General features: G+C 44.1%; 1 protein-coding gene across 1 annotated transcript in view; it reads right to left on the bottom strand.

Annotated features, from left to right (window-relative positions):
- LOC146811781 (serine/threonine-protein kinase NLK2-like) overlaps positions 1 to 25488 on the bottom strand; it is a 312019-nt gene that overhangs the window by 107853 nt on the left and 178678 nt on the right. Inside the window, exons 7-8 of the mRNA XM_085618770.1 lie at positions 7259 to 7360; positions 6585 to 6671 (exon numbers count right to left, since the gene is read on the bottom strand). Of these exons, the coding sequence (XP_085474896.1) occupies positions 6585 to 6671; positions 7259 to 7360 (189 nt within the window). The remainder of the gene's footprint in view (positions 1 to 6584; positions 6672 to 7258; positions 7361 to 25488) is intronic.

The raw sequence follows: 25488 nt of genomic DNA on the forward strand, positions 1-25488 counted from the left end.
CAGAGAGCGCGAGAGACAGAGAGCGCGAGAGACAGAGAGCGCGAGAGACAGAGAGCGCGAGAGACAGAGAGCGAGAGAGACAGAGAGCGCGAGAGACAGAGAGCGAGAGAGACAGAGCGAGAGAGACAGAGAGCGAGAGACAGAGCGCGAGAGAGACAGAGAGCGAGAGAGACAGAGAGCGAGAGAGACAGAGAGCGAGAGAGACAGAGAGCGAGAGAGACAGAGAGCGAGAGAGACAGAGAGCGAGAGAGACAGAGAGCGAGAGAGACAGAGAGCGAGAGAGACAGAGAGCGAGAGAGACAGAGAGCGAGAGAGACAGAGAGCGAGAGAGACAGAGAGCGAGAGAGACAGAGAGCGAGAGAGACAGAGAGCGAGAGAGACAGAGAGCGAGAGAGACAGAGAGCGAGAGAGACAGAGAGCGAGAGAGACAAAGAGCGAGAGAGCGAGAGAGACAGAGAGACAGAGAGAGAGAGAGAGAGACAGAGAGAGAGAGATGGGTTGTCCAGATGAATATGTAGAAACTATAATGGTCATCCAACGGATAATATACCCAGAGGAGCCGGATTGGTTAATCTACTCATTGTAAGTATAATATAGTGAGAAAGGGGGTGTTGTGCACTACGGGTAAACAAGTGATCTTAGTGTCATTACTTGGAAGGCACTAGAGGAGTGTTTGTTCAGAACTTGGTGTCCGTTTCAGTGTTGGCAAACACACACGGGACGATGCATATGATGTGGTTGAATGACTCAGTTTTGAACACTCTTCCGGTTTCACTGGACGTTACACATGGTCACGTTGGTGGTATAGACATCTGTGTATTCTTTCTCCCTTGGGTGACTAACATTATTAGCAGCATGACTCCATAATAATAAAAATAGGCAACGTACACCTCTGTGACAGGGGATTTCAAGTTGTGTTCTAAATAACCATACAAATTGTACGCATGCCTCTTGATGCCAGTTTAAAAAAAAAAAAATCTTTTGACTTTTTACTTTTATGTTTGTTGAATACAGTGGCCCCTGAAGAAGGGACGGGGCCCCCAAATACATTATGCATTGAAAAGCTGAACCCACAAAACAAGAATTGCTGGATTGTGATATGTTATAAATAACATTGACATGTATACGAATATGCAATGTAATTGAAGAAAGTTGTGTTTGTATATATTTGTTGAACAAACTATTGATTAAATGGAGTATAGAAAAAAGCATGTGTATTATTGTACATTGTGTAAAAGGAATATTAAATACCATAGCGGTGTGCATGGGTTTTAGGTAAATTCTAACTTGAAAACATTTTTCACACAGGGATGTGAGCCAGTTCGACTCTTCACTTTTAGCTTCACCAAAACATGCAGGCTGTAGTGCCAGGGTGCATGTGTTTGGTGAGGGTTCTCGTAGGGGGCCATAATACATGCTGCAGCCCTTAGAGACCCCCTCTGGTCGAAATGCACTTGGTACCACTGGTACCTTTTACAAGAGCCAGAGGTGAGTCAATTGTGGAAACAAAGGTACAGTTTTGGGAAAGAACACAGATACTTGCTAGTCAGGGCAAGAATCCAGTGCACATTCAGTGAAAGCTGCATTCAAAGAGTATAAAGTAAGTACAGTAAAGAGATGTCCATGCATAGCAAAAAGGTAAAGGATACTTCAATAGCCACAAGTGGCCGGGAGGAGGGTGGGCGCATGTGAATCTACAGCACTACGTGTCACGAACAGATGCTTACAGGGTAAGTAACATAATCCGCTCAAGGCATGTGTATCTGTAAAGCGACGTTCATCAAAGTATAAAAAAAATCTGTGTTTTATTATAGATGAATAAATATTAGAAGTGATGTACAGAATTAAAGGTAATTTAATTATATTCTAATCAAAATTAATGTTGCTCCATTTTTTAATTAAAAAAGGTTTTTAAAATGTTAAAGTACATTTAGAAAGGTTTTAGTTCTAGATTTTGTATTTTAAATTAACATTTATATTTGTTACAATTTTAAATAATATAATTTTTAAGTCCCTACCTCCGTTAATTTTTGTGGGCGAGTGTTGAAGTACCTGTGAGTGGCCATGGGCAGCACTGGACTTAACCCCCCCGTGAAATGGATTATTTACTACAGTTCTGGGTCCTTTTTTGGTCGAAGCCTACCAGAGAACGTAGCACTCTGGCTTCAGTACCTAGTGGAGACATCCTGAAAGATGACCATGGACTGCATCAGACTCATTGCTTACCGTTGGCTGTGTGTTTTGACACTCACATTTGTTTGCTTTATTTATTTTAACCCATCTAGCTTGTCTTTGTCTCTCCTGTGGCGCCTGCTTCTCGATTATTTGGTTTGTCGTAGCCAGGATCATTTTTCTCTCAGTGTTCTACTTAGAAATGTTTTTCTTTGCACGCCATGTTGGAAAAGTACATTTGAAACTGCTGCAATCATCATAATGCATCGTGGTCATCTTGAATTGAGTTTCCTTTCATAGGAAACCCATCCACGATTGACTGCCATGGGAGTGGAATGAATATGTTCACATGCTGATACTAACGAGCATTGGCAAAGCCAATAGCTTCACTATTTAAAACTGAGAACTATTGACTTTGCAAGTGCATGTTAATAAATCCAGTGGCTGCAGGGTAATCCCACCTGAAGTGTGTAACCAGCCAATATGTCAGTTACAGATCTATCAATAATATTATTTCCTAAAATTATTTAAATTCCCTGTCTCCTTAATTTTCTATGGGAATGTGATGCTAGATTTACTCCTAGGATGTTCTGGAGTACATTTAGACATGTACCTATACATGTGTATTGCTTTGTATAAACATGTATTAAAATTGTTTTTTAAAATATAGATATTTGTTGGTTCTGCTTAACAAAAGTACATATTACTGCTAGATACATTATTCTATGTGTTTAACATGTATAAAAGTGACTGCATAAATAATTAAATCTTTTATCATAACTATTTACAGTTACTTCACTTCTGAATTACAAAAAAGTAATTTAAAGTACAACAAAACTTGAAAGTCTGAGTTTATTAAATGCATCTTTAATCTACATATACTACCTTCCTTATGCATATATGTACCTTCCATGTACTTATGTATCTATATATTTATTATTTTCTTCTAATTCAGCATATCCAATGCACTACCCTATTTCTCACCCTTTACCGCTCTCAATATAGCCTCTATCTCAACTCTGACCAATCTCCAAACTCCTTGTACTACTCTTTCCAATGCACTACCCTATTACTCACCCTATACCTCTATCATACTATCATCTACGTCCACTCTCTCATTCATCCCAAACCCCATACCACTACAATGATCACCAAAATAACCCTTTCTAGACTCTTCCCTACACTACCTCTCCTTGCATCATCTCATACCTCTTTTCTATTCAGATCTCCCAAGCAAGCCTTTCTAAATCCTTCCCTGACTTGCCCCGCTCCACCTCCATCTTACTCATCACAAGCCGCCTCCTACTGCTATGAGCTCCAAAACAAAAAAAACAAAAAATTTAAATTCTTCTATCTTCTTTCCCTCCACTATCCTTTTCAATCCAAATAACAGACTAACATGTCCACCACTCAAATTCATTTCATATTTCACTATACTAATTCACCACTAATCCTTTATGGGTTTCAGACTGGCCTAAAAAGAACTTCAACACCCCATCAGGGGTAGCAAGCGGTTTATAAATGCAAACCTTTTCCCTCTTCTATGCCTCCACTATCCGTCTCAATTCAAATAACTGACTTAAATATGCACCACTCAAATTACTTTCATATTTTCATGGTACTAATTCATCACAAATTTTGTATGGGTTCTGGAGTAGAGTGCTATTCCCCGAAAAAGCACGTCAACGCCTCGCCAGGGGTAGTAAGCGCTATATAAATGCAATTACAATACACTGTTTACCACCTCTGATTGTCTCCTTCTTTTCTACCACGTGTGCTCGCTTTTCTGGAACTCCTTTTTTCATTTTTTGTGCAGCACTCCACAAGAGTTCATGTTTTCCAGCCATTCCCTCAGTCGTGTACTTCTCTCCCCCTCTGCTTTTCACTTTCCTGTGTCTACAATGTTTTTTTGTTTGCTAACTGTGCTTCTCCTAAGACCCGCCCTCCATGTTTTTTCCCTGCCTACTCTCCCTTTCTTGATCTTCCCCCTGCCATCCTCCAGATCGATTTCTTCTGTCATCCCACACCTCTCCTCGCAACTCCCTAACTACAACCTGCTCATGTTTTTATTTTATAAAGCGCAATAATGCTATTGGCTTTGCCAGTGGGTCTTAGATGTGACCTACTGGCTTTGCCAATGCTGGTTTTATTTCGACACTGACGTGGTGTTATTTACAGCACCATCGATGGTGCTTGTTTTTCTTTCAAAGAAAGTATGCCAATCAATATTTCTAGGTGACAGCGCCAAGTGACTGACACACACTCTGACTTGAACATACATAAATAATCATCCATGGCTGGCAAGAGATACTTATCGCACGTGCGCACACTTACAAGCGCGAGCAATGTAAACAAAAGGCCTCAATGAAACACAGTGGGCATACAAAGGGGGCCGTAGTTTAGGTGCAAATTGCCTCAAATTCAACAGGGAGCATGTTTCATCACGTGACAATAATACATACAAGTCTAAAATGCTTGTTCACAATATATGCGTGCACTGCTCCTTCTTGCTGAGGTTACAAAGTCATGCTCAGAATTGAAATGTTAATGTTCCCATAAAATGTAGAAAAACTCCTCAGTTAAAGACAGTCATGGATGGGCTAGTGGGGATATCGAAGATGGGTGCACTGTAAGTTTGGCGATAGCTCATCTATTGTCAAGGACCACTCTGCAGCAACTTACGGCAGCCACAGCAGATGAAATACAGTGTTAGTCGTCCTCATTCTGTGACATGTTCGCCATAAACATGTGCGAATGCAGCATCCAGTGCCTATGTGCGGCTGGAGATGCACTACTCTTGCAAGGACATCATTCATCCCCTTCACCTGCCGCTTCAACATGGAATGATTATGTGAAAGCTGACAGTAAAGTAGGCAAAATTACATCATTCACAATTATAACAAACATACGCCCAACAGTTGTTTTGTGGGCAGAGGACAAATGTGAATGCATGGAGTTAAAAGCAAATACCTTAATTGAATTGTAATTCTATTCACATAGAGCTTTCTACACCCGACAAGGCATTTAGGTGCTTCATGGCGTGTAGCAAGTTATACAATAGGTATGAGCAATTGCCCAATTCAATGTATAGTGTGCTGTGGGCTGATTCAAATTGTAATTGGCAATCAATCAAAGCAATGCCTGAGGGGAGCTTAGATGTGTTACTTATGTATCCATTTTTATTGCAAGATGATGGCATTCAGTTTAAACTGTCACACCAGACCAAAATTCTTCCCCTCTTTTGCCCTTCTCCCAAAAGGTACACAAGTTTACAGTTGAATATCTTGTCGTTCAAGTGAACAGGAACAGCAGATGCTTTTCTGTTTGTATGTAAACGTGCATGTAAATGAGCATTACCAGTCACAATTCAAAGCAAATTATTTAGGTCTTATTACGATGCATTGGCCCAGATGTTCAAATCTGCTTCTGGCATGATCATGTATGAGTGTTCCTGAAGTAGATAAGTAGACATGCATACATGTGAACAATTCCTCCTTCTCTTCCTCACTACTACCACGTCAAAGGTTTCCACCAGCACTTTCGCCACTGCCTAGGCCCCCACCTCCATTCCCAACCCCTCTTTAGTTCGATAAATGGAAAAAGTGGAGCCCATGTCATTCTGTAGGTGTGCACATACAGGATTATTGCGGTTTTCTCAAGTAACATCACCAAAAAGCATTGGCAAACCCAAAGTTTAACAAGGCAAGCTTTGCCAATGCTTGTTGGCAGTAGTAACTATAGACGTGCAGTGTGTGAATGGGAGTAGGCTTACTCTTTTGTGGGTGGTACATGTCCCTCCCTATATCCCTCACTTAACCCTCCTTATTCCTAAGGCGTCTCCCATTTAGCCATAGTTATTCCCCATTTTCCTGCAATTCCCCCATGTCCCTTCTCAATTTACTACTAAAAGGTGTACCTACGTATGCTGAGACATTGCAGTCGGGGTGGAGTTCGACACATAGGCCTTCGCATGTAGTTTGTGAATAGCATTTTGTAGTACCTTTGTAGTACTACAAAACGTACTACCATGTGCATTTTGTGTACAGTTCCCAATATCTTTTCAAATTAAGAAATGTTTACTGAAAACAAAGTAAACATGATTGTACTAAAAAGAGAATAGTATTTAATTATATTTTCAGGAATACAAGATTTTGAAGAAAGCTAGCTGTGCTTTCGTACAAAGAAACTGCTCCCTAAAGACAGAGCCAGCCTACATTGTCCCAGTTTAGAGAGGATCTTAGGTGAAACCAGGGTGGTTTAGAAATTTTACTAGGTGTGAACATGGTAAACAAAAATAACCAGGTAGGAGGTCGAAAACGACTCTGGATACACTGCATATCAGTCAAGGGAGGAAGATTGGATCACTCTGCTTACAAAACTAGAGAAAATAGTGAGCAGGAAGAGATACTTACAGGATCAAAAACCAGCATGCGGCACAGGAGATGAACTGCCTCATGGGTAGCTTCTCCTGACAGCATATAGAGTACGGATAGCGATGGCTGCGAATAGAAAGCAGAACAGAAACAAACTGGTTAGGGCCAACAGAGGCATTGGTCAGCTTGACGCATAGACTTCCTTTTGGTATTTGCAACAACTTTAGTCAGACCATTAGAAAAGTTCTACATTTAATGATCCCAAGTTATCCTGATAATGAAAATCATCAGGATTCCTTTATAACACTTACCCAATGAAATGGCTAATGTTAAATGAGAATCTGTGAGCACCCTGTATGACCTACACCAAAGTAATTTGTTAGCTGTGCAGAAGCTGTCACTGGTGCACACATAAAGACCTAATTCCATCAGATTGTCGACAACTTTGATGATGATAAATATCCCCCTCCCCCACACTCCTTGTGAAAAGGGAACTGCAGACACAGCAGGCAATCAGCACAGTTCATGTGTAGAAATGATTCTGCTTTTGGTTGTACTTCAATTGTTGAACAGTTTATCAGTGGGTAGTCCGTGTGTGAAATATTCTCTACATCCCTGCTTAAAACCTCAAACCTGTTCCACTGTCCAAGTCAACAATTCATTTACTTTTCTTGCAGATTTTTCAGAAGGAGGGATACAAAGTGTTCTCTTACCGGCTTGTGTGGGGCACGGAGGATGTGAGCTCGAGCCCCCTCGCAGGCAGTTCGCATTGCATGGAGTGGTGGTGTGCCCAGCAGATCTGTGATGAGGTCCAGCTATGAGAGAATGAAAAATGTGAAGAAAAAACTGGCACGTGGATGAATACTACCCATGCAAAAAACTGATTTTTTTTCCTCCTCTCTACCAGACGCAATTGATCCTGAGATACTGTACTCTTCAAAGCTGGAATGATTTGCACCCACCGCAAAACTAGTTTGTCCCTTGGTTTCACACTTTATGCTGCTCTCCCTTTTCTCCCACATATCAAAACAAGAAGGCAAAATCTACTAATTTCTAATTCCACCCCTCCCCCCACAAAAAAAATATGGCACCATATACCCATGATCTATTAAAAAAGTGGACCATTTGGGAGTTATTAAATTACTTAATTTCAATAATACACCATTGACAGGTCATAGTCCTCTTTAGCACCGCATAAAGCGGTACTGCACCAGGCTATTTCATTCTACAGATAGATCCGACATTAACCCAATTCTTCGCAACCTTATCAGATTGCCCAGAAACCAGTATAAAATCTGCTGGAGTGTTCATTGGGCCATCCATGGAAACAGCATGCTATATCTTGCTGATGTTCTCAACATGTCTGGCATTCAAAAGTGTCCAATAAGTCACAAAATTATTCCTAAAATAAATACGATCAGAACCTCAGCAGCTCAAATACAATACTTCTTTGATGTGGACTCCACAGCCTGGAACTCTCTCTCCCTTTTGAAGAACTCTAACACCACTCATCACTTTCAAGAAACAATCAAAAGCCCATCTATTCATACACTGTCGCCTCTAATTTCCCACAGTGAAAATAAGAACTAAATCATGAAATGCAGACTTCATCACTGCAATGTTAGTTTGTAACTTGTTTTACTCATTCCTGCACCTCAAGGAAATCATTATTTGCTTGTGGAAATGTTTCTATATAAAGACCCCCACACACCATCTCGGTACAGATTGCGCTATATAAATACTATTATAAAATAAATGGGTAGGACTGGATCCACAGTTAACGATACAGCTGTATGCTATCTTACACTGCAGTACCAACTTCTACGGCAAACTAGCTTCAGCCGCCACAACACATTACAAACAAGCATTGGCATAGCCAATAGGTCTCGCCTTTCGACCTTTTAAGTGTTTAGCTAGAGCTATTGGCTATGCCAATGTGGTAAAGTTATGTTGTAGAAAAGTGTGGCTGCTGTCTAGCATATTAAAAAATTGTAATAAATAAAAGTGTTGGTTTCTCTGGTCCACTTTGTAAATGGAACCCTTGACATTGTCCTTCTGGCTTCTGCTTGTTACAGTACACTGGTGTACATTAGTGTAAAAATTGGTGGTGCAACAGCAAAATTAAATATTGTCTGTTGAAGCGCTCCATTACATTGGATTGTGGCTGTTCTTGCCCTACTCATCCAATTCTGCAGCCAGTGCACATATTTTTAGTCGCCATCATGGTTTGTTTATTTAATTTATGTATTTTGTTGTGAGAGTTTATTAACATTTTAAACAGAGTATTGACAGATAGTTTTACTATTTTTTTTAACGTGTGCTTGGATTTTCAAGTTTAAATTATGTATTGTGTACTTCTGGATACGTGGCACATACATCAATGCAGGCGCACCACTTTCAAAGAGGTCGAGAGGTCACCACATGGCTACGAGGCCATAAACTGGCCTTTTATGGCCAAGCAATGGGAAAGGAGGCAGGGAGCAGGACGTGGTGAGTGGTGTGGGGTTTAAAAAAGCATTGGTTTGTTGAAAACAGCAACTACGGAAGGGGTAGGGGTGTAGTAAAGACAGCTGCAGATGCACTGGTTGCTACATGTCCCTGTGTAATGTAAGTGGTGCTCATGCAAAGCACTTCAGTCCCTTCGGGTCGAGTTTGTTTTTTGGCCTGTAGATTTATATAGCGCACACTTGACCCGAAGGTATCTGAACACTTTACATGAGCACCACGTTACACAAGGACACATTCATTATTTGGTAGGCACGGGGAGGTTAAGTGATTTGCCCAGAATCACAGGAAGTTGAGCCGACGCAGAGGCCCGAACCTGGTTCCCCAGCTCCAAAGTAGGCAGCTCTGGCCCTAAGGCCACAACCTCTCCCCAGTTGGTGCTACGTGAATGCCGAAAACGTTTAGGTGAGGAAAGGTGCCTGGTATTAAGGCTCTGAAGTGGCCTAAGCACCGTTTAGAGCTTTATAAAACTCCTAACGGACAATTATAAAAACTGGACAGTGTGCCCTCCAGATTAGAAGTCCACAACTCCTATGTCGTGACATCCTGATTTCCTCATCTGATTTCAACAAATTTTCCCCTCTACAAGCTTGTGCGCACTGCACCTCGTATCTTGGATGTACTTTTCTCAACAAGATGTACTGCATGACTCACTCCGCTGCTCCTCGAGTCTGAGTTTATACTTAGTCCAAAACTCGCCAGTCCTGCAGACCTTTGTGTCAAAACCGAAAGCTGGTTGCACTAAAAGCAACAAGCATGTACAATAAATAAAAATTAAAAAAAACACTAAAATCAGCAAGTCACAAAAGAGTTATCCAGCTGCAGCACACACGAAAAATAACCAGTTCATAGAGTACCAGTGACTCAAAGGCACCTACTTCTCTAAGTAACTAAAACAAGGTTTTTTGTTTTTAACTTATGTGGGAGATGGCAGGCTCCCCACAATGCCAAGCCCGTGCATTGTCTAGTTTATTAGGCAGCATTTGGTGGGAGAGCTGATACAGACAATTAATCCGTGACACTGCAGTGCCCTCCCCTAGCCCCCGGCCCCACCACACATTGCCAAGTCTGCACCAGGGCTCGAGCGGACAGCTACATGCATGTGCAGCTAAAGGGGACTTCTGGGGGGCAAGGAGGGGGTGAATGGGCCGGCTCAGGCCGAGTCCGCTCCTGTGTAGGCGCTCAATGACTGAGTGAATTTTACAGCACTTAAGCAGCGCAGAGAACTGCCCTCTGAATGGGCCAACAGAATAGGAGCAGGTGGCGGGGCCGAGGGAGGCAGAGGGCACTCTTTATAGAAAAGTGATCGTTTGTACACATGAAAGCTGGGTGTCGCCCCGCATCGGCTTCAAAAGGAAAGGGCATGAGAAAAAGTCCAGGCGGACCCGACAAATGCGACCCTCGCCGGGTCTTAACTAGACGCCCAGAAGCGAGAGAGGCCACAGAGAGCTATAAATGAACTCAGATCTGGATTAAAACATATTGTGGGTGTGTGTTCCCTAAAAATCGGAAGTTGTCGTCGGAGGCGTAATGGAACAAGCAGCTGCAAAAGTGAACGTGACCGCCATCTCAGGACTTTTTGTGGAAACTCGTGCATGCACTGCACTGTTTCCAATCAGCCCTCGTGCAAGTACGGCGTTCACCTTGCGGGAGCGAGCAGCGGCGCCATCTGTTTGCAATTATCGCGCTCGCTCCTGCAAGGTAAACGCCGTACATGCACGAGGGCTGATTGGAAAGAGTGCAAAACATGCATGAGTTTCCACAAAAGCCCGGAGTCATTCCTAGAGGTCACTCCTAAGCAGCGCTTGCGCGCTGCATAGGCGAGACCTACAAAGGGAGCAGGAAATCAAATGGCACACTGCTCCAACTGCAAGTCCACACAGAATCCAGCTCCAAGAATGATCTTTAATCCTGATGATTTATGCTACCTAGTGGACTCACATAATGCAGTCAAACGTACGCATTTGTAGGGGAGCATAAACTAAAGCATTTTGCTTATGCTTCCATACAGAGCAGGTTAAATGCATTTTTGAGGTTGAAAACAATTTATATACATTCTTACAAGAGCAACAATTAACAAGGACAGTGCAGGTGAAAGCAATACAACAATTAAAAGAATAATTCATACCAACCTTCAATAAAGTACAAAATACTATCAAATATAATACATGGGGAGACAAAGGATAAGAAAAACTCAAAAAGATTTGATAAACTGCACTAGAGCATAACTAAGTACAGAAACAGGATAAAATGCATGAATGCAACTGATTGTCTGTCCCTGCCCGCGCGGATTTCCATCACTTATCGGCCACGGCTGGGGTGGGACTACATCGTGCTCTAAAGCGCCAGGCGCTCCCACAGCATGGGAAACACGACTAAAGCGCCCAGGCCAAAAGTGGGACCATCTGCGCCTGGCCAAGGCTGGGCTGAGCCGCCCCTCTGTGCTTTCGACCGGAACCAGTTCTTGCTGCTCATGACACCATCTTCTTTTGAAGGTAAAGTCTGATGAGGAAAAGGAAATCTGCAATGTTGCCAACTAAGGACCATCCGTTAACTGCTACTATCACAAGTTTTCTTGTTATGGGAGCGCTCAACAGTGAAATCGAGTTTATAGAGGAGAGGCTGGGGGCCACAAAAAAGCTCTGTTAAACTAACTCATCTACAAGTACTGGGGTAGATTTCCTGCATCATGTCATAATGGGAATAATGAACCCAATCCTAAAAGCTCCAACCCATGTGTATTCAACTGTAACTTGGTGATGGACTGTAATAACACTCAGAATGACTGAAGAAATTGCAAGCTCTAACCCACCAGAAAAATCTAAAAGTAATAATAGATCCATTGTAACATAACCTCACAGACTAGCAAACACCACAAAAGCTGCTACTTTACCAGGGACCACTGTGGTCACTCTGGATGGCTGCAGGAAGGGTTCTACTGGGGGAGAGCCTTCACATGCCACGTTTGTAATTGTCCTTGAGCGAGCCTCTGGCTGTTCTTAAAAATACAGACCCTTCACTCTAAACTCTGGTTGCACAAGAACACTTCATGACGGCTGATAACACAAGCCCCATTACTGGTTTGAAAACACAAAATGCTGGAATCCCTTGTGACGGAACTAATGCTGAGTCAGGGGATGGCAATAGGGGCAACAAGGTACGCTTGAGTCTTACCAACCTCGATGCATTGTGTAAGAATGCCCCAAAAAAATATATATCTGCTACCTCTGTAGGAGATCAATTGAAATCTGCCCGTTGCCCAGCTGATAGGCCAAACCAGGATAGATGGAGACAGAAACAGATGAGTTTGAGAAGAGCTTCACAGCTACCACATGAAGCCCCCCGCTGGTTATAGTTCTAAAAAGCGTTCCACCCCTAAATCTTGACAGAGGCCGAGTATTACCATCAGCTAAAAAACATAAGATAGTACACTGGCTGGCAAGATCAACACATATGTATAGCTGTGAAACCCTATTTAGAAACATAATTAAAGTGCAACAGGTTTGTTGGGTTGGATTACAACCCAAAAGAAGGACCTGGAACTTTGTTGTCATCAACTTTAGAAATTAATTTGTTGTGGGGTCTCTGCTGAAAAGTCTGTCCTCAGACCGTTTCCCACAATTTCTGAAACCTCTGTCTGTGGGGTAATGGGATGTGATGAGGACTACAACCATTTTAAGCAAGCATAACCTCTGCGGAGATATTTTTTATTCCATTTTGAATAATTACTCTTTTTCTCACTATCCATCTTGCAGCTTAGGTACAGCTAACAAAACATGCAGCTGAGCACATCTACCACCAAGCAAACAGTACTTAAAAAGAACAAGGGTATTTTACGTAAGTGGACTGTGGCTGACTCCGGGCTGTATTGGAGTAATTAGTAGAGAGAAGAAGGGAGCAGGTAATGGTTTGCTAAGATAGTGAACTAAAACCCAAGCATATATTGCAGGCATGTTTGGTTCAATCTGCGACACTGTCACCAATAATTTCACAACTGCCGGTAAAGCCAGAGAGCCTAGGCCACAAAGGTGGTTGACAAATTGTCCAGAGGCTCTAAGAAATCTTATTTGAGCCTGAAACAGGTACCCTGGGACAGGGAGTTGGTCAGAGACACTAGGTAGAATAATAAACAAGCAACTCTGCACAGGAAGGTGGCCATTATGCATGAAGCCTGGGAAAAACTGCATGAAGCTAGCATAAGGAATAATCCTGGACTGTTCTGGAAAAAAATTATGCCCCCTACTTTGGAGATCATCACATCACGCTTATTGATGGCACTGTTTTACAAAATAAATGGTTGAGCGTTTTTCCATGGAATATGGTAGTCTTATTGAATCTGATAGTCATCCTGAGACCATATTAAGTAAAGCATTTGGGCATGGTATGGAGTTAGCACCATCCATTTATAAGGAAATTAGACACACACTGGAACGGATTGCTACAAATAAAACCCCTGGTTATGATGGTGCCAGTTGATCACTTTTAGGATAATCTTGTTCTATGGGCAGCACTACTAGCAAATATTTTTGGGCAGTGCTATTGTTGATGGCCCACCGAAAATCATGGTCAAACTCCAACATAGACCCTATGTTCAAAAAGGGCGATAGAGAAGATCACCAACGTCCTCGCCTGATTTCCTTAATCGATACGAGTAAACTTGTGGTTAGTAAATACACAGAGGCAGAGTGGTAGTCTTCATCTAGCTTTCATGGATTTAACCTCCGCTTTTAACTGTGTGGCTGGAGGGAAATTATGGAATAAAATGCTAGAAATTAGCATGGAGACAGTAATTTCGATCCCGGTGGCACCAAGATGTGACAGGATGCATAAGGCATGGCATGAATGGAGAAGGCACTGTTTCGTTTAAAATGAAGCGTGGAGTGATGCAAGGGTGTGCATTGGCACCATTCTTATTCTGCCAATATATTAATGACCTTGACAGACGCCTTAATCTTGGGGAGGCAGATACACCAAGGGTGGGCTCTAGGAAGCTCCCTGACATGCTCCATGCAGATGACTGGGTACTAATGTCAAGTACTGGTGTGGGCTTACAAAAATTGTTAGGTTTGTTCTATTTAGGAGCGATCTGTGCTTAAAGATAAATACTGCCAAACTGCAATTTATGGTGGTAAGGTTTTCCTGGACCAACTAGAGGCCATGCAACATTAATGGGGATACATTTTTACATGTCCCAACTTTCACCTATTAGGCATCCCGTTTGGCACATGGTCACACTTAATCAAGGCCAGGAAGTTACGTTTTGATGAAACCATTAAGGCTCTTTTCAGATTTGCAAGGAAGCTGGGCTCAAAACCTTTGGATGCTATGATTAACATCTATACTGCACGCTGTTGTTCTACTGTCATTTATGGAGGTGGGGTCTGGGGATACTGTAATGCATCCAGTCTACAGGCTGATGAAAATCTATTTTTGGGAAGGCTGTTTGTCTGTACCAAACAGCCTTCCTATATTTCTTTGCCATACAGAGTTAGGTATAGTGACTTTAGAAGGTCATGTTAAGTGAGCACCTCATGTTATGGCGCTCAATCTGGGCTAAACACAAAACCTCTCCCAATCAAGACATATTCCATGGCTTTACGTCTTGATAATGCAAGCAGTATCCCGCAGCCAAGATATGCAAAGGAGTAACTTGTCATTGCTAGGCAGAGCTGATTGTTAACATAATCCACACTGTATTGCCACCATTTCTAAAAACCAGCTGAAACAAGACTTCCTAGCTGTATGCAAAAAAGCAAAGAAAAAGTACAATAATGGGAAACAAGAGGATGTCTGGTTACCTCCCTCTAGTTACTATAGGTTCAATGGAGCCCTCTCTTTTGATCCTATTTCGGCATTCACAGAGATTTTATCTGTTATGGTTCAGGATTAACATAGCCCGCCTTCTGGTGCCAAATCCTAGCAATGCATATTGTGATTCTTTACCCGAAACTTGGCCTTGTGACTCACGCTCAAGTCAGACTATGTTGCACTTTCTCTTTTTCTGTAAATTATATACTGCATCTAAGAAATAATTTTAATTCTGCTGTTGAGGTCCTTGAACATTAGAAGATGGAAGCTGCTCTGTTTTATGTACAGCTTTTACAGACAGAATATATTTGTATGAGGAGTTACAAATTTATCTCTGCAGCCGCGAGATTGAGGAACTTGGTGAGCAAACCGGTCATATAAAAATATTCACATTGGTACTAGGCACCTTATGATTTTAATTAAATGAACGGGTTGCCTGGCTGAATTTACGATTATTGTGAACACTCTGATTCTAGGTCACGACTCAGAGGAGGGGATTATGCCACAATTTCTTCATTTATTTACAGAGCAGCCCTATTTAAACATGTGTAATAATTTAACAGAAAACACGGTCCAATCAGGACCCACTCAAGCCTCCGTCTGCCTATGCTCGCCCTCTTTCTTCGCTGTTGAGTCGAGATATGTATGGGACCTCGGTCCCCTGTTTGAGTTCACGCTCGCTATTGACGATATTGCCTTTGTTACTATGTTTTTCTCTTGCATGCACATTGTAATTGTTGCACTTGGTGCTAGGTAGCGTCCACAGAAATGCTCCATTGAATGTGAAATCTTAAGGCTCTTTGGGGGGCCAGTTGGAAAACGTTGGCAGGGTGAAGAACATCCCAAAATGAAAAGGCGTCACAATACCAATTTGCCTGGGAATAAGGTGGTACAAGTCGGCTGCACCGAGAAAGCCTGGAGCGCATCCGCTCTATGAGCTGAAGTAACTTCAATGAAGAGGAATATGTTACTTACCCTGGAAGCATCACTTTGTTGCATGTAGTGCTGTAGATTGACATGCTGTGCAAACTCCTGCCATCTAGAGTACGGCTCGGACATTGCAAGTTGTTTTTCTACATGAAAGTCTTTCTAGTCACAAGGTCACGGCAACTCCTTTTCTAGGTGTTATTGAGCATGGCTACTGACTCCATTGTTTGATTGGTTTTCGCCCAAAGGGATAGTGCAAGTAAGGAGTAGTGTGTATAGATCAAAAGAGTGACCATATAGTAGAAAGTAAAAAGTCCTGCTTCAGCCAGTGGTTCAGAGGGGAGGAGGTTGGGAGCATCTGAATCTACAGTACTACATCCAATGAATAAATGCTTACAGGGTAACATTTCTTTCATGGCAAGTGTAGCTGAAGAAATACATGCTGTACATATACTGAAAAGCATTAATTGAGGAATGCAGTGGTTAACCAGTGAATGAGACAGAGGTTTGAATGAAAGTCCTAAGGACAGCTTGCTCAGGCAGAAGGGTAGGGCTCTTTTAGCTTTAATCTAACAGGTCAGGATGAACCTCATTTTCCACCTGGAAAATTCCACCTTTGAAATGCCATGTCCTTTATGTGGTCTGGAGAAAGCTACAAACTGTTGTGACAAATGGAAAAACATGATTCTATCAATGTAATACATAAAAACATGTTTAACACCCAGAGTGGGGAGTGCTCTTTCAGCCAACCGGGTCAGGACATGGGAAAAAGTCTGGGAGCTCTATAGATTGATCAAGGTAAAAGACCGAGAACCCCTTGTGTAAGAACTTGGGATTAGTTCTGAGAGCTACTTTATCCTTGTAGACTTGGATAAAGGGCTCCTGATGTGTGAGGGCTTGCAGATCTTTAATCCGCCTTCGTGAAGTAACTGCGATAAAGAAGGCAACCTTCCAGGAAAGAAATTGAAGGGGGCACGCATATATGGGCCTAAAAGGTGGACCCATGAACCTCCACTTCGAGAGGTAAGTAGGGATCTTGGGGGTTGGTTAGGCACCGTCGGTTGGACCACCCAAGGCCGTGGGGCGTCAGATGCCTTTTAGGGTCGGATCTTGTTACCAGCTCCTGGTGCGGTTGGGGGGGATCTTCCGGTGTGAGGCTGCAGGCATCGGCTGGACGCTTGAGGCATGTCGGTGGTCGCCGGATCTCTGGTCAGGATCGCCTGGGGGACCTCCTCCTATTCTTTGTGGACTGGGGAAAGTGTTTCACTGCTTTGAGTTGAGGATCGACCCTAGAAAGGGATGCATTTGTAGTGGCTCCAAGGGGGATTTTGTGCCATTTATTGTGAACACTAGTGTGTGAAGGAGGGAGACTGTGGCCAGAGTGTGGGCCAAGCATTCTTATCTGCTTGCACTCTATCAGCCAATTGTCGAGGTAATGAAATATGTGGATTTATGCTCTTTTAAAATAAGCAGCTACAACTGTTAAACATTTTGTGAAAACCCTTGGAGTTGTGGTGACCCTGATGGATAGGACCTTGAACGGATAGGGCAGACCACTTACAATGAATCATAGGTAGCACCGATGAGCTGGATGAATTAGGATGTGAAAATAGGCATACTTCAGTTCTAAACGTGGCATGAAATCGGATTGCTGCAGTAGAGGGATGACATCCTGTAGGGTTACAATGTGAAAGTGCTCTAACAATGTACCTGTTGAGAGGACGGAGGTCGAGGATTGGTCTGAAGGAGCCGTCTTTCTTGGAAATTTAGAAAATATATTGAATACACGCTCTTGCCCCAAATGTTGCTGGGGTACGGGCTCTAAGGCTCCTTTGGAGTGAAGAGCCTGAACTTCCTCCTGTAGACGCTTGAGATGTTCCGGTCTGAGGAGGGGTGTGATGGTTGGGGGTGGGGGTGGTGGTGGAGGGGGTGTTGCTACAAGCTCTAGACAGCAGTTGTGCCCTATAAAAGAGAGTGCCCATTTGTCTGTGGTGCCCCCAGGCCCCCCCCCCCCGGACAGTTGTTGTATGATCGGGGTGGGGGATCCTGAGTAAGTCGTTTTTTGGAGCTTGGCGGTAGTGAATCTGCCTCAGACCTTACAGTTGTTACCCCTAAAGGAGACCCTTGAAAACACTACCTGCTAGTTGTTGACAACCCTGCTGGTGACTTTGGTATGAGTGGAAGGGTTCTGGTGAAATGGTCTTGATATCTCCCCTGTATTGGTGCTTACAAAAGGACTCTTTACCAGAGGGAGTCTTCAAGGCGCCCATGGTCTTTGTGGTCTCTGTGGCCTTTATCTTTTCAAGCATTGTGTCCACCTGAGGCCTGAAGAGGTTGAATGGCAGGTTAACAAGGTGCTGCTGCACCTCAGACTTCAAACCTGACACTTAAGAGTGAGGAATGGCACGACAAGATGGTGGAGTTGGACGTGCTAGTATCTGCCGCGTCCAAGGCACACCTAACGCTGGCATTCAATATAGCCTTACATTCCTCAAACAGCTGTTTCACCTACTTCTACAGAAGATTTAGCAAGCACACCTCCATTTCCTCCCACTGGGCCCTGTCAGAACAAGATAGGAGTCCCACTGAGTTAGCGATGCTCTAGTCTTGACTACTAGGTGCTGGTTTTCAACTCTGATGGTGCACAGAGGCTCCTAATCAGACCTCACTGCCAGTGCTTTCCCCCCTAAAATAAGTCAAAGTCTAATTGCAACAAACTTGGCACGCACTTTAGCACCTCAATATGTAGGGCATGGTTACTAGAGGGTCCCTAAGGGCTGCAGGATGTCTACGCAAGGGACCCACTTACAAATTGCATGCAGACTGCCATTGCAGACTGCGTGTCACAGTGCAAACCATAAGTGACAACACGACATGGCACACTTACAGTGTGCTGTCCCAAGTCACTGCATGCAATATATGTAAGTCACCCCTACAGCAGACCTGGTATTCCTAAGGCAGGGTGCATTATATTACATGTGAGGGCATATCTGAATGAGCAGATATGCCCCTGTGCCGTCTAGTTCAATTACTATATAGTACCAGTGAACAGGGAAGCCATTTTACGTATATGTACTGGGCACTGGTTATTCCGAGTTCCCCAGCTACATGATGGCTTTACTGAAAGCTATGATGTTTGGTATCAAACACATTGTTTTAATAATTACATACTATTGCCAGTACTAGGTTTATTAGGACATGTACCCAGAGGGCACTTTAGAGGTACCCCCTGAAAAACCTACCAGTGTCTAGTGTGCTGCCTGACATGTATCGTCCAGCCTGCCACCACAGACATGTTTCTGACCCACTGCAGGTGAGAACCCACGCTCAGATTCCAGAAACAATACTTGCTCTGGAGGAAGGTGTTCACATCTCCTCCAGCAGGATGGCTAGTGATTTAGCATGTCAAGATCAGGGGCACCAAAGCACCTGCCGCCTTTGATATGCGACCCCTGCTTCCCCCAGACATGGGAGATGCCACCCCTGCCCTGAGGTCCATGTGGCACCAGGACAGGCGGGAAATTAGATAGTCAGAAGGCATGTTACACTGTCAGGCTCGTCAAACCCTCTAAGGTTCTGCACATATTTCTGCTTTCTGTGATTAATGGGGCATGGTTTTTGCATGCTTGTTCACGGGTAGACGCTATGTGAAGCACTTTTGCATTCCACGATTATTGAATAACATTAATGGAAATACTGTTATTTCCATTAATGTGTATGTTCAACTGGCACCACCCCGAAATACTTCGAGATGGCGGCAGTCTGGCACTCAAACGGTCCTACCCAGTGTTGAGCCTCTCACTTTTGGTGTTGAGTTTTGATGTAGAGCATGCATAATCTGGAGGTTGCTTCACAGGATCTATACGCAATGTACCGCAGGTACATTAGTTGTTGACATTCCTAAGCTGCATGACAAACCACAAGGTTCTGTACCTGTTTGATCACTTATGGCAAAATTGTTTTCTGGTAACAGGTGTAGATAGGTAGGAGTATAATTTTTTGATTTCGTAGTTTGAATTTTTGATATCTTACTTCTAGCTTGGTGTTCTCTTGTCTTCCTTTGTCCTGAGGAGGCCTAAAGCCATAATGGCAGAAATACTTTGAACTTTAGTTTGGAGGAGTCCAATGACACTCATTGAGTTTTGCCTGCATCGGTCATCAGGTGAAAAATAAGCAGTGTGTACCAGAAAAGATTCCTTGACATTGTGATGAGCTTCAGGTGGATTAAAAACTGAAATGACTATACAAACACTATTAGAAACGGGGTAGCGTGGTGCGGAGCGGGTAGGCCAAACTCGGAGGCATTGTGTAAAGCATCTGCGCAGCACATTCACAGGCGACACACCAGGCACACTACAAAACTAGACCACACCAGGGGATGTGAAAATAACTTTTTGTATTAAGACAACACGTTGTAGAATGTAATCTCAGGTACAGATAAACTCTGCCAACCGGCACCGGGGAGCAGTTCACAGGGGGACTATTTACAAGGCAGGGCCAATCGGGCCGCTGCCAGAACCATCACCAGCACATTTAGAATGAATGTAATTCTGAGCAATAAACGTAAAGTAGCCAGTACCTCCTGGCAAGATCAGGCTTTTAGCCACAGTGCAAATAGCCTTAAGCATAAACATAAAGCATCACATGGGACATCTTCATGAGCATAAATGCATGATGCATGAGTCCTAGGCCCAGTATGCATAAAACCAGCAGTGCAGGCCTTAGGGAAAGAAAAGCATTATCAGCATGAACATAACACCTGAGGCATTTCAATCGGCACATGAGGATGAAGTGTAAAACATAGTAGGCATTCAGTCCGCACCTCAGTGGCATCAATAACATTGGCATAAAACAGAGTATGCATAAAAACGCTAGTCCGAACCCTGAGGCATAGCTGCAATCTCATGGGTATGTCAGCATAACCCAAGGACTTAATAATCCTGTTGTTCGGTATACTCATATGCCTTAGGCATCACGAGGCAGAAATGCATTAACCATAGATCACATTAGCAGTAGGCCTGGAATGAAAAACAGTATCAATCAGAGTAGGCCTAAATGCATGGGGCCTAGCACATTAGGGCCTCAACAATTCCTTTATGCATATAAACACATTAGCCTGTGGCATCTGGTTGGCCTGAATCCATTAGGCGCAACCTATAAATCTCTTCTGCATCACATGAGGCCTACTCATAGTAGCGTGGCATAAGCCACATTATCAGGTATCATCACACTAGTATTAGGTCTCAGCAGGCATGAATCTGAGGCGTAAATGCAATATAATTAGCATGAATGCAGTAGGCATGAAGTATTAAACAGCTCCTACATAACATTAGGCACAAATCCTGAGCCTGGGGCATAACACATGTGAGTATAAATCACATTATTAGCATGAAAACATTGGGATAAAGCATGGGCAACACCTTAGGGCTAATCACATTACCATTGGTATTACTTCATACCATCAGCATAGGGCCTAATCACTTGAGCTGGTAGGCATCTTATTAGCACAAGTCCCATTGCATAAACAATACTGCAGGCATAACTGTAGGCATGACAACCTCATCAGCCTAAACTAGATTATACTTGTAAAAAGGCCCTTCCCAGTACGTTGGCAGGGCAACTTCTGTAAATACACCTGGGCATGAAATCATTAGCATGAAGCAATCCACATGAAATCAGCAGGCCACATCACGTGACCCCAACAATGCACAAACTAGAACCCCCATTCACCATTCCGGAGACTCTCATGCGAAGGAATGCCCAACCGTGGCAGCTGCCCACTGTCCAGCGGGGCAATTGTAGAAAATAAATGCAGCGCTGTCCGTGGGATGCAGGACTAAGAGTCCTGGGGGCTGGAAAACAGTTGTAGCACTTCACAAGGCGCTAGACAGCAAGCAGAGCACAGTCAATGTGAATATAGCACTCTGGCAGCACAGTGCTGCATGACCCACACACCTTCTCCTGGGTAGGGGCTGGAGGCGCTAGATGGCTCACAGTCCCAGGGTCCCAACAGAGGGAGTAGCGTCCACGCTCACCTCCTTGGAGTGCAGGCAACCAGAAGAGAACGATCACAAGGCGCTAGGCGGCAGGAAGAGCCCAGTCACTCCAAATATAGCGCCCACGAGGTGCTAGAGGTACATGCAGGGGAACTCCCTCACCAGACGTCAGCTGCAGGATCCACGCTCGTCCTCTCTTTGGGGATGGATATATAGCGCTATGACAGCACCGTGCTGCAGGCGTCAGCTCCTCCTCTGGCAATCAGGAAAGTAGTGCCTCCCAGGTGCTAGGGAGCTGGAGAGGATCCAGAGTCCCACACAAGGAAGCAGTGCCCACACTCTTCACTTCCTGGGAATACAGGCAGTCAAAGTATAGCACTCACGAGGCGCTAAGGCAGAAGAGCAGGAAGGCCAGGCTGGGCAAGATCAGCAGACAGTGGGCAACCAGTACAGGACAGCAGCTCCTAGAAGCTGTCATCTTCCATAAAGTGGCACTCCTCCTGACATAGCAGTCTTCACTCCAGCAAAGGCTCTCACTGGCCCTGTGGACAGCAGAGGGGTACAGATGGGCTCAGGGGCCAGCACACAGGCCCTTGCGGCGGTACCTCCTGGCAGAGTGTCCCCTCTCAATCAAGTCCACGTTCAGTCTGAGCACATGGAGGCACTGCTCCTCTACATATCTACCCCTTCTCCCATCAACCAGAAAGGGCTAGAACCTTCTAGAAGGCTCCTGCCAGTTCCCAACTGCCACTGTGGGGGAGGTGTAGAGCGCCCTGGGTGCCAGGCTTCCCTCCAAAAGCTGGGGGTGCTGGGAAACAAACGACTAGACTGGCAACCCACCTCAAGCAGGCGGCACAAGCAGACAGAAATGGCGTCCATTTTAAAAGTAACATGGCTTCACAACAGTACAAATAAATCTGCGCACGCCATCACGCAGCAGGTATTATTTTCCTCTCACACCACACATGACATATACATTTCCTACCATGGGGCCGATGTCACCTAAAGGGGGGGGTGGGGGGGTCCTAATATACCTATGTAAGGCAGGAAGCACACACATTTGGCACTACTCACCAGTGCTAAAGTGTCCAACGTCCTACAAGCACTCATTCTACAACAGCAAAAAGGCTAGGGGGGGAAGGCGAAAAAGTTCAGGATGGCCCTGCAAGCAGGGCCAGGTCCAACAAACACCTTCACAATTTTAATCTTAAGGCAGGAACAAGGCACACATGGACAAAGTTATCCTACTTTTTACAATCGTTTATAACATAAGGGAGGTTTTGTTTTACTGTATAACATTTGTGATTGTCTTAATCTTAACTTTCCAAAGATCTAGTATGCTATGAAATGTAGACAGATGTAGAAAGGTTTGGTGTAATAAATGATATAAAAAATCTGTTTGACTGTCAAATTCCCGATTAAAATTAGTGATTTAATTGTGGCAGGAGTACTCTATGTTCAATTTGTCCCTACAGTATACGGTTTCCTTTTTATATTGGTAGTTGTTCATTTATTTATTTATTTAGAAATTTGTAAAGCGCTCAGCTACCCCCAACGGGGGATGTCCCGGCGCTGACAACAAGAGAATAAAAAGGTCCGGGAGGGTGAACTGAAGAGGATCGATGAGGCTAGGTGCGAGAGAAGAGCCAGGTCTTCAGTTTCCTTCGAAACAAAGGCTCTGATGTCAAAAATCTGAGTTCCACCGGTAGAAGATTCCACAATCTGGAGGTGGCCACGGCAAAAGCCCTGCCACCCGTACGTGCAGGACGGAATCGTGGGCAGAACATAAGGCGAAGATGGTTGGGTCTCAGATCCCGCGTCGCATGAGTCAGCCTGAGTCTATGCATTAGGTATGCTGGGCCTCGGCCATTGAGAGCTCTGAAGGCGAGGACTAGAGCCTTAAACTGAATGCGATATCTCACTGGTAACCAGTGCAGTTTGGCCAGATAAGGTGAAATCGAGTGGCGATAAGGAATGTTACAGATCAGCATGGCAGCTGAATTCTGCACTGTTTGCAGACGATTGATGAGGTACGCTGGGGCCCCAACGTACAGACTGTTTGCGTAGTCCAGGTGGGACGTTATTAAGGCATGGACTACTGTTCTGCGGGACTCAAGAGGCAAAAAAGGAATGCTTTTTTTAATCATTCGGAGTTTTCCAAAGCAGGATGATGAGACTTTATTAATTTGGGTTTTGCAGGAAAGAGCTGTGTCAAATTGGAAGCCTAAATTACGGGCAGCTTGAACTGGCGCCCGGGGAGGATTAAGTTCAGATGGCCACCAGATGTTGGGAGGGATGGAAGATTTCTGGTTAAAAAATAGGACCTCCGTTTTATCAGCATTCAATTTTAAGTTGTTGATGGACATCCAAGAGGCGATGTTTACCAGGCAGTGGCGAAAATTAGCCAAAGAGCTTTCAGAGTGATCCTTAAATAAAAACACAAGCTGAGTATCATCAGCGTAAAAGATCACTCTGACGCCCCAAGATTCGACCACCCTCGCCAACGGCATCAGGTACACATTGAATAGGAGGGGGCTCAGGGCAGTTGTTCAGGTTAAGTGGAGTTAGATGGGCAAAACACTGTTCATCTTAGCTGGATGTTAAAGTACCTGCTGGGAGACAGAGTCCTGACCTGCCTGAGGGGTACCCAAGTCTTTGGGACCCATACCAGTCATCGAAGTGGACCTTGGTCCTCCTGCAAGAAAGAGAAACTCACCGAAGGACAACCACTGAAGGCTGCTCTAACCGGAGACCAGTCAACCAGTGGCAACTGGATCTGCAGTGGACTTCAAAGGGGCACAGTGGGGGATAGATTCCGGAGGCTGGAGACTACCCTTAAAGTTACAGGAAATCCGGGAGAAGAGGAGAGGGCCCAGGAACACTCACCATATCGCTTCCAAAGCTCCAGCATCTTCTCATTATCTGCATCCCCAGCATCAGGACCACTTCTTTGCTGGAGCCACAATCGTGGTGAAATAGTCCGTGAGGACTCAGACTGCTGGACCAGACAGGTAATGTCTCCCTGGACCCAAGTGGTCCCCATGACTAGCTCCCACCCAGTTACGGCCAGTCCAAGAGAGGACTGGTAGTAGTGCTGGCCCATTGGCTCAGGAACCGCAACACCGATTACAAAGTTTTAATAGAACTTTAAAGAATTTACTTTATTTTTAAAAATATCATCTCCTGTCGATAAACCCCCCCCCCCCCCCAAATTGGCTGTCTAATTTAAGATAAAACACGCTTTATTTTTATACATTGCTGAAGAACTTTTATTGAGTTGTGTTTTACTTACCTGTTTTGGTACAGCTAAATGCTTTACACTTGTTCCTTTGACTAAGCCAGACTGCTCTATACACCAGCTAGCCAGGAATGAGCCAAATGTTTTGTTAAAGAAACCTAGCAGGACCTGATCTATATAGTGACATTACTGTAAGGTGTTCTCACAAAAACAACACATGCTAAACACACCACATACTAATACACTTTCCTACAGTAAATAGTTCTTCTAATGAATACTTCGACTGTAGATTCCTCACCTTGTTTATATACCAAACGACTGCCTCCATAACTAGCCCAGACAGGAAAGTCCTGGAGGACAGTGGATAAAATGCCCCTCTCGAAAGACCCGATTGTTGAAGCAGTAGTCATTCGTGAATCTATGTGTAGGAGAGTAGGATCTGCACTTATGTTGCCCCCACTTTTTTTCT

This window comes from Triturus cristatus, chromosome 7, assembly GCF_964204655.1.
Source record: "Triturus cristatus chromosome 7, aTriCri1.1, whole genome shotgun sequence".
NCBI lineage: Eukaryota > Metazoa > Chordata > Amphibia > Caudata > Salamandridae > Triturus > Triturus cristatus.